This window comes from Anolis carolinensis, chromosome 3, assembly GCF_035594765.1.
Source record: "Anolis carolinensis isolate JA03-04 chromosome 3, rAnoCar3.1.pri, whole genome shotgun sequence".
Lineage (NCBI taxonomy): Eukaryota > Metazoa > Chordata > Lepidosauria > Squamata > Dactyloidae > Anolis > Anolis carolinensis.
Window position 1 is genome coordinate 97,613,726 of NC_085843.1, and position 10,556 is coordinate 97,624,281.

The 10,556-nt window shown below is 47.4% G+C and overlaps 1 protein-coding gene across 2 annotated transcripts in view; it reads left to right on the forward strand.

The window, feature by feature from the left end:
• map3k15 (mitogen-activated protein kinase kinase kinase 15) overlaps positions 1-10,556 on the forward strand; it is a 91,965-nt gene that overhangs the window by 80,507 nt on the left and 902 nt on the right. For both annotated transcript variants that reach the window (XM_016992395.2, XM_008107296.3), the window contains 6 exons: positions 1,376-1,561; positions 8,159-8,264; positions 8,898-9,105; positions 10,002-10,114; positions 10,270-10,367; positions 10,447-10,523. In XM_016992395.2, coding sequence (XP_016847884.2) covers positions 1,376-1,561; positions 8,159-8,264; positions 8,898-9,105; positions 10,002-10,114; positions 10,270-10,367; positions 10,447-10,523 — 788 coding nt within the window. The remainder of the gene's footprint in view (positions 1-1,375; positions 1,562-8,158; positions 8,265-8,897; positions 9,106-10,001; positions 10,115-10,269; positions 10,368-10,446; positions 10,524-10,556) is intronic.

Consider the following 10,556-nt stretch of genomic DNA (forward strand, 5'->3'; position numbering starts at 1 on the left):
CAATGACGCTATGATTCTAAGTGAGGACAAAAGGGGGTGGGGAATGTTAAGAGGAGAGAGGGCCTGGAACACCTGGGAATTGTAGTTTGCAAGTGGGCATAGTACTATTGGAGAAACGTTTGCTTCAGCCCAATGCTTTTATAAATGGTCAATATTCAGAGGCTTCCTTCTCCTGCATTTTGAAAGCTATTATGATGAAATTTGCCAGAATGGAAGCAAAAATTAAGTACTCTTAGCCTATCTAGTTTCATAATGTTTGACCCATCCACTGATTTTTGGGGATTTCTGAAGCAACATTTTTTTAAAATGTTAGCAGATCGATAGCCACGCCTCCCTGTCCTTCTTCCTTCCACTTTGATTGGCTTGCTAAGGCTTCTGGGAAATGGAGTTTTCTCTCTCGTTATGGCGAATTGCTTCATTAATGGTCAATATTCAGAGGCTTCGTTCTCCTGCATTATGAAAGCTATTATGATGAAATTTGCCAGAATGGAAGCAAAAATTAAGTACTCTTTGCCTATCAAGTTTCATAATGTTTGACCCATCCACTGATTTTTGGGGATTTTTGAAGCAACATTTTTTTAAAATGCTAGCAGATCGATGTCCATGCCTCTCCCTCCCTCCCTCTTCCGCTCTGATTGACTGAGAGGCATGCCAACATGGCTTCTCCTCTCAGAGGGGCTATAGCTTCATCCGAAGACATCAGAAACAAACAAAAAAGGTACTTTTATTATTCAAATTCGTAATATTTGTAAGGGCAGTGAGCAGATGGTTCAATATTAATTCAAAATTGCGTACGAAACGAATTTTTAACGAATTTAACGAAATAACGAAAAATTTGCTCTAGCCTACTGTCTATGCATGAGTATGCATTTACATTTACATATGTATGAATAAAAAGAAGGAAATAGAAAAGGGTATATTTTAGACATGGTTCCCACATAATTTTTTTTAAATTAAAATACCATTTCCAGGTAGTTTGGTGCATTGCTGTGATTCAAGTTTTCTGGTTGTCTGATAAGAAGAGTTTTAGCCAGCATCGTATATTAACCCACTGCCAAGATCCTACACTTGGAAGGCAATCATAGTCAGCCATGATGATGACTCTGTATACTTCAAATAACCTCTCCTAACAGAAGTGTCATTAACCTGTGCTTTTCTCCCCATGTGGCTGGTACTTGATTAAGAAGTTTGGGCATGGGAGATGAGCACACACATATGAGGAAATAGTCACAATTGTGACCAAATAGTAGTAATTAATCATTATTTAACTTGTTAACTAAGAAGCTGATACTGGCTCTATATCCATGAAATATATAGGTCACTGATGTAAGGTTGTCTTGTTTTTAATTTTTTAATATTTGTCATTTTTTTCCAGAGTTCTGAAGAACTCCATCTTTCAGTTGCTCACATCAAGCAGATAATTGGGATTTTGAGAGATTTCATACGCTCTCCTGAACACAGAGTTATGGCATCAACAATATCCAAATTGAAAGTGGACCTCGACTTTGACAGTACTTCCATCAATCAGATTCATCTAGTGTTGTTTGGATTTCAAGATGCAGTATGTTCTATCAAAGGATATTTATAATGTTGAAAAGACATGTGATCTGGTCCTATAAACTAGACTTCCCCTGGATCATTCACTACTCTAGAGCCAGTGATTTAAAAAAAATAATAATTGGCTTTTATTCAATTCAGTAACACCAGAATTTCATTTTGCTGGCAGGGGAGGAGAAAACAACAGAAAATCATGCAGTGCTGCTGACTTGCCTGGCTATCCCATCACTAATAATTTTCATAGCAGAAAATCAAAGTTACCTGGCAGAATGGATAAAATCAAATCTCCAGACACTATTTATTCCCACCAAAGTACAAAAATGAGTTATATTAGTCCTATGTAACAAAATACAGTATAAAGTAGTAAAGATTTCCCCCTGACATCAAGTCTAGTTGTGTCTAGTTGTGCATTTCTGATATATAGTCTGTAGTCTTCTAATATATCTCTTTGCCTGTACTTTGATGTCACTGTAAATAATCACAGTATTTTTTCTTCGTGTACTCTGTGAATGCACACTAATGGAGAAGCTGCGCCTGCGCAGGTTCCGACGGAAACTCTTCCAAGCTGAAGTTCAAATTTTGGCGGTAACCACGCCCCCCTTCCCAAGGGGCATATAAGGCAGCCCCGGGCGTCCGCTCTCCAGTTCCTTTTTTTCCGCCGCAAGGTTCACTTCGGACTCTTCGCATGTCTACTACTCGTTTCAAACGCTGCACGCAGTGCGCTGCTAAAATTCCTGATTCCGACGGCCACGCCAAGTGTCTCTTCTGTCTTGGCGAGGCTCATGTGGTCGGTACCTGCCGCTTCTGCCTAGCTCTCACGGCTCAGGCCAGAAAGAACAGAGCCGCTAGGCTCAGAGCGGCGCTCTACGAAAGATCTCTCGCGCCAGAACCGACTCCGTCGACGTCGGGTGCGTCGTCGTCTTCAGCTCTGAGAGCAATGTCGGCGCCAACAGCTAAGGCTCCGACAGCTAAAGCCTCCTCGGTCTCGTCCAGGTCGTCTAGGACCTCTAGGGCCGCTAAGCCTGTCAAGCCACCGTGTACTGTGACGACGGCTACCGTGTCGACCCGCTCCGGAAAGGTGGGGCCTTCCTCGACGTCGAGCTCTCTTGCTTCGGTGACCTCGATCCGCTCTCGTATCGGCTCCCCTCCGTCCTCCTCTGCTATCAAAATAGCCTTTAAGAGGGCTCACGAGGAGTCTCGTCGAGCGCAATCTGACTCAGCTGTGGTTCCTCCAACACCAGGCAAATCCTTGAGGGTTGCGTCTAAGCAACCGCCGACAAAAAACCGGCAGACTCAGCGCTCCTCTTCTTCGGCTTCCTCAAAGAGGGACCCGCCGTCCTCCTCGGCAACCTCCTCGAGAAGGTCTTCTCCGATTGTGCCGGCCCAGAGGCCTAGAGATGTCTCTCAATCCCCTTTGCACCCCCTGTCTGACGGGGAGCTGCAGGACTCACCCCACCACTCTACCCAAACGGTGGTCAGGGTGCCAGTGCCGGAGCCTCTTGCACCGCTTCACTCATCGCGCCAACAGCTCTTCCCTCCCACCTCGACACCGGAGCGTGGCAGACAAACGGCTCGCCTGGCTCGAGCAGCCCAGGCCTCAGCCTCTAAAGACTCTCGGCTCCCGGCCGTCTCTTCCTGTGAGGCCATGCCTCCCCCCGAGACTGTACTTTCTTCTCCCCCTCAGTCCCCCCAAGGGGCTGAGGAGGAAGATGTCGACATTGACCGCCCAGACTCTGTCCTCTCGGCCTCGGTGGTCTCTCTCAGCTTCGACCTCTCTCCTCCTCACGATGCGTATGAGGCGGACCCGCCTTCTACTGACAATATTCGTGCTTTCTCTGATCAAATGGTCAGAATGGCCGACGCCCTGGGTATGGAGATCAAGCAGACCTCCAAAGCAGTGTCTGATCCAGTTTTCAAAAGGGTGCAGGCCCAAGCTCCGCCGGCCACGCTACTCCCTTTCCTGCCTTATCTCTTGGACGTTATCCAGGCCTCCTGGAAAACCCCTTCCTCCATACCCCCGACCTCGAAGAGAATCGAGACTTGGTACCGTACCGACGACGATACCCTGGAGTGGCTGAAACACCACCCCGACCCCAACTCCCTGGTCGTCAAGGCCTCCCAATCCTCAGGTCGTCAGTCGAACACTCCGGCCGACAGAGAAGGGAAGCGCTTCGACGCCGTGGGTCGAAAGCTTTACTCCGGAGCCCTTTTACTTTGCCGGATGGCGAACTACGGAGCCTGCATGGGTGCCTACCAGCAGATTATCTGGGAGAAGGCACAACCCTTCTTCGCTAAACTGTCGGACGAAGACCGCTCCGTTCTTACCACCCTCCAACAGGAGGCTGACTCGCTCGCCCATCACCAAATCCAGATGGCGAAACATACCGGGGACAAAATGATTGCCCACGCGATTGCCATCCGTCGCCACGCCTGGCTGAGGTCGTCAGGTCTCTCCTCATCCTCCAGACAGGTCATTGAGGACCTCCCCTTTGACGCACTTGGACTATTTAATTCCGGTACCGATGATAAACTCAAGTCCAATCATGACTTTAAAATTCTTGTGTCCAAATGTGGCGACCAACCGCAGCCACAGCGTACCTGCTGATTCCCTCATCGCTTCCGTCGCTTCCCGCCGCAATCCTTCCGGCACCAATCTTTCAAACGCCCCTCGGGCTCGAACAATCAAAGCCATCACCAACCCCGTCGCGGGCCTCATCCGCAAAAGCAACGGGGTCAAACCACCCCCGCTCCTCCACAGGCTCACCGGCGTACCTGACGCCATCCTTTTTTGCCAAAGCTCCTCGTCCGCTAACGATGTAGAACCCACGCTGCCTCGACACTCCTGTGCCTTCGCCGACCGCCTGGCTCCCTTTTACAATCAATGGGAGTCCATCACTTCAGATGTTTGGGTTCTTCGCATTGTCCAAGAGGGCTACGCCTTAGAGTTCACAGAGCTCCCACCTACAGGTCACATTCTCTCTTCAACTCCTTCTCCAGAAATACTGGCCGAAATCGATGCCCTCCTGGCCAAAGGGGCCATCCGTCCCTCTCCTCCCGAACTGGACCCGCAAAGCTTCTTCTCCAGGTACTTCACGGTCCCAAAGAGGGGGGGCGGGCTACGCCCCATTCTAGACCTAAGGGCCCTCAATATCTTCATTCGCCCTTCCAAATTCAGAATGGTCTCTATTGCCTCTATTCTCCCGATGCTGCAGCGGGGAGACTACTTTGCCTCCATAGACTTACGAGACGCTTACTTCCACGTAGCGATAAGGGAGGCTCACAGACGTTTCCTCTGTTTCAAAGTCTTCGACCAAACTTATCAATTTACCGTTTTACCCTTCGGCCTAGTCACGGCTCCAAGGGTCTTTACCAAAGTTGTCGCCGCCGTAGCGGCCCACCTCAAGCTACATGGTATCACGGTCTTTCCCTATCTGGACGACTGGCTTCTGGTCGGGCCCGATCCTGTACTTCTCGAAAGCCACGTCTCCTTCACGCTGCGTCTCCTAAACTCTCTCGGCCTCCAACTCAATGCCGAGAAGTCAAATCTCTCCCCGTCGACCAAAATTCGATTCATCTGAGCTCTCTTCGACTCCGTCACACAGACTGTCTCGTTACCGCTCGACAGATTCCTAGCTCTCCGCCACCAGATCGCCCTATGTCGATCCGCCCGGAGGGTCCGAGCCCGTGCCGTTCAAGTCCTTTTAGGCCACATGGCCTCCACGGTTCTCACAACCCCCTTCGCCAGGCTGCGTCTCCGGGTTCTACAAAGGTGGTTTATAGACACTTTCAAGCCGCTCTACCACCACAACTCGAAGTACCTGTCGATACTGTCAAACGTTCGCCAATCCCTCTCATGGTGGACGTCTCACCGGAACGTGTGCAGGGGTCTTCCATTTCATCCAACCCTACCTTCAATAACCATAACCACGGACTCCTCCACCTATGCTTGGGGAGCCCACATGAACGGCCTGACGGTCCAAGATCTTTGGTTCCCATCCGAGAGGACCAACCACATAAACTTTCTCGAGCTTCTCGCCATCTTCAAAGCCCTGAAAGCTTTCTCCCGCCTCATCTGCCACAAATCCATCCTCATTCAATCGGACAATCTAGTAGCAGTCTTCTACATCAACAAACAGGGCGGTACGGGTTCGAGAAAGTTGATGCACCTCTCCTCCCGCCTCTGGCTTTGGTGCATAGCCCACGACGTCCAAGTCTCCGCGATTCACCTTCCGGGTGCCCAAAACGACTTGGCGGATGCCCTCAGCAGGATGACATCCTCCTCCCACGAATGGAAGCTTGATCCCAAGATTCTCCACAATCTGTTCCTCGACTGGGGGCGACCTACTCTAGACCTTTTTGCCTCTCCCCAAAACGCTCAACTACCCCGCTACGGAGCGAGGCTCCCCCCCGAACTCCTTTCTAGGCTGCCTAGGGGACGCCTTTCTGCTGGACTGGTCAGCAGAGATGCTTTATCTCTTTCCCCCTATTCCCCTCATACCGAAAGTCCTCGAAAGACTCCTCTCGATCTCGGTCACAGCGATTCTCATAGCTCCGGCCTGGCCCCGCCAGCCGTGGTATCCAGCCCTTCTTCGTCTCTCCAGAAGAACGTTTCGCCCTCTGCCTCCCTCGCCGCACCTTCTCTCCAGAGAGGACGGTCAAATTCTTCACCCGGACCTTCCTTCTCTTCATCTCACTGCGTGGAAGATTCTTACCTAACCTCCCTTCCACAAAACCTCCAGGATGTTCTTCGGGCAGCCCATAAGCCGGCTACAACCAAAGCTTATACCTACAAGCTTTCTCGCTTTCACGCCTTCCTTCGATCCCGTGATATCGACTCCTTTCCAACTTCGGTACCGGTGGTCCTCGACTTCCTCATGACTCTCGTCGAGAGAAAACTCTCTCTCGCTTCTATTAAGGCTTACCTCGCAGCCCTTTCCTGGTCTTTTCAACGCCATGGTCAGCCGTCTCTCTTCTCTCACCACCTGATCAAAACCTTTCTCCGAGGCTACAACAACATCTGCCCACCGTCGCTGCCGCCTACGCCGGGCTGGAACCTTGAACTTGTGCTCTCTCAACTCACATCCGCTCCCTTCGAACCACTGGCCTCAACTGATCTCCGCTTGCTTTCGTGGAAACTAGCCTTCCTAGTGGTGATCACTTCGGCACAACGTCCATCTGAGCTTGCTGCTCTCAGGGTCGATGAGCCATATCTACGTTTCCACCACGACCGTGCTGTCCTTCGCCCGGACATTACCTTTCTCCCTAAGGTGGTGTCAGCTTTCCACCTCAATCAGGACATTGTCCTACCAGCTTTCTTCTCTAATCCCTCCTCTCCTCTCGAGCGAAAACTGCACCTTCTCGACGTTCGCAGAGCGCTCCTCTTCTACAAGGACCGTACCAGGGGCATCCGTAAGACTCAGAGACTCTTTGTCGCCTATGCGTACCCCCATCTCCTCCCAAAGGTTGTCCCATTGGATTGCTCAGGCCATTGAGTTGGCTTACGAGCTGGCCAAGCGCCCTCCCCCTCCATCCATCCGTCCGAGATCAACGAGGGGCCTCTCGGCTTCGACCGCCTTCCTCAGGGGTATTCCGCTCGACTCCATTTGCAAAGCGGCAATCTGGTCGAACCCACTTACGTTTGTTTCTCACTACAGGCTAGACAACAAAGCCCTGAAAGACTCGGCCTTCGCAAGATCGGTGCTCTCATCTTGCTTATCCTGACTCTCAAACGGTCTTCTTCTCTCTATACTCACCCGCAGGTGACTCTCTATACCTCTCCTTCAAGCTATGGGGCCAGTTTTCTCCCCATACCTACACCTCCGGGGAAATGTTTTTCCCTGATTGTGTTGGGCCGTTGCTCTGTAACACTTTATTGACCCTGATGGGTGTGCCAAGTTATATGATGTTTCCCCTCTTCCCCTGGGAGAGCGTTCATATGCACTGTACTCAACTTTCGTGTTCTATTACGTTTATTCAGTATTCTCCCTGATATGTTCCGTTTCTTATGTTATGTTCATGCTGACATTGCACTGGTCCTTTCGGACAACTTGTTGCACTGGTCTCTTGGGACTATTACCTCAATGTGTCCTAATAAACTTATGTTTGGACATTCACTAGTTGTCGAGTTTGCCTTGTCCCACCATCCGGGACCTTAGCGTGTCAGTCTCCATTAGTGTGCATTCATAGAGTACACGAAGAAAAAGGACAGGTTGCTTACCTGTAACCATGTTTCTTCGAGTGTACTCTGTGAATTCACACAAACCCGCCCTTCCTTCCCCTCTGGCAAACCTCTCCCTTTCTCGTTGCCTTAGCGGCGTAGGAACTGGAGAGCGGACGCCCGGGGCTGCCTTATATGCCCCTTGGAAAGGGGGGCGTGGTTACCGCCAAAATTTGAACTTCAGCTTTGAAGAGTTTCCGTCGGAACCTGCGCAGGCGCGCTTCTCCATTAGTGTGAATTTACAGAGTACACTCGAAGAAACATGGTTACAGATAAGCAACCTGTCCTTCTTAGAAAACTGAGAAATAGAGAATTATATACTGTACTGTTTACCAGTTATGGAAAATCATGATTGATCCAAATTTGTCTGATTTTTCCTTGTAGGTGAACAAAGTATTAAGGAACCATTTGATCAGGCCTCATTGGATGTTTGCTATGGATAATATTATACGACGTGCAGTCCAAGCTGCTGTCACCATTCTTATTCCAGGTACGTCAAAGTAAAATAATGAACAGTTCAGTATTATGGTTAAATATGGTGTGCATGGACTGGTGGGAAGAGACACATACTGTTATACAAAACAATTGCTGGTATATGTTGTGAAGAGATTTGTTTTTTAAAAAGTGTTACCTGAGCCTGAATACCTATAGGTAGAGGAGGCTGTTTATTTTTTTCTAGCCTTGGCTAGAATGACTTACAAATGACTCATAATTAAGAACAGGGGTGAAACAACAGGAGGTGACAGAAATGTACCCCTAAGAAGGGAATTAGTCTGTTTACAATCAGATCACTTGATATTTTATTATTTTATGCTTGAGAAGTGACCACCCTTCCTTATCTTCTTTACATAAATCACCATCCACCAGGTGCTGTCATTAATCTTTTAGACCAGGCATGGGCAAACTTTGGTCCTCCAAGTGTTTGGGACTTCAACTCTCACAATTCTTAACAGCCGGTAGGCTGTTAGGAATTGTGGGAGTTGAAGTCCGAAACACATGGAAGGCCGAAGTTTGCCCATGCCTGTTTTAGATGAACAATTTATTCCACTTTTTAGCAGAATGTGGGGTAAAGTGTGTAGCAGTTATTTTGAAAGTCACTGCATATATTTTCTCTTTTGCGCAGAACTTCAAGCTCACTTTGAACCAGCATCAGAAACTGAAGGAGTTGATAAAGACGCTGATGACGCGGAGGAGGATTTCCAACAAGCAGAGCAAAAAAAACATGAACCAATTGTAGCACCTGGAGCATCCCTGCCCCCTTCTTCTGCACCCCTTGATACTCAACAGCAGCTCAGCTTGCAGTTAAGCAAGCTAAAGCATGAAACCATTAGGTAAACAGGTCTCCCAAAGCTTGTCTGTAAATGCATTTTAAGTATACCTGAAATGCTACTTATCAATTTTCCTCTTTCTTATATGTATACTACAATTGGGTGAGCCTGCACCATTTTGGGGGCAGAATTATAAAACTACCAAATATATATCTTGTTGTTATTTGTCATTAAGTTTGCTTGTTTATACAGTATTAATTTACTACTGGCATTACTTCTTCTGTCTTACTGAACCTTTACATCTCAGCACTGTAACCTTTCTTTTAGGGAGTTGACACATTAGAGACATGCAGAGAAACCTCTGGTTACAACAAACAGCTTGCACAAGTTGTAGCACTTTGTATAGAAGTTGGCCTGTGCTAGGAAAGCTTGGACACATCCATTCCTAATTACTAGTGGAGCAGCAAGTTTAAAAAGTAAAAGAATAAAAATAAAATCCTAAACATTCCAGGTAAGCCAAGACTAGGTAGAGATGCTGAATATTTTCAGGAGTAAAATATATCCTTGATGGTATTAAGCAGACAATGGCTTGTCAATTCCAGCAGCTGCTCCATGTTAGTGGAAACTAGCCGACTTTATGGCCCCCACATAGCTCCTAAGGTAGGGATATGTAGGGACAGCTATAAGCATTTAACTCCAGATTACACATTCATTAGATACACGATTTGAAACAGGGATCATATTTATCTAAAGCAGTGGTTCTCAACCTGTGGGTCCCCAGGTGTTTTGCCCTACAACTCCCAGACATTCCAGCCAGTTTACCAGCTGTTAGGATTTCTGGGAGTTGAAGGCCAAAACATCTGGGGATCCACAGGTTGAGAACTATTGATTTATAGCTATAAGAATTTCTAGAAGGAAAAGGTCTGTCAGATCCAACACTGACCTCTGTTTTATTGTAGACTGTTGGAAAGCCTGGTACAGAAAGAGTCCGAATATCAGATACTCTTACGGCAAACATTGGAGCAAAAAATTCAGGACTTGCATCTCCTTCAACTACAGTTGAAAACCACTGGTAGGCATGAAAAAGTTGCTTTACATTCATTTATGGGTAGTGAAGTCATAGTAATATGCCTTGACTTGTATTTGTTTTAGGAGATAACCATAAATAGGATGCTTAGATAGCATGGTTTTTTTTATATAATGTAATTATTTATTGACTTGTTTCAGAAATGAAGCCATCGCCTTCTTCTCTTGACCACAGTATAGATGAAGAACTTATTAAATGGTTAAAAGAACAAAGCGCTGATTCAGAAGCAATTGATAAGGTATTATTAAATAGATAAAAAACTTACAGATAATCTCTGGATAGTATTTTTTTAAAGGCTGATATGATTTGTTTTTCAGTTTGTTCAAGAAGATTATACACTCAGTGATGTTCTAAATCATATTACAAGGGATGATTTAAGATTCCTCAGACTTCGGTAAGAAAATTATTGCATGCATAACTAGAAGTT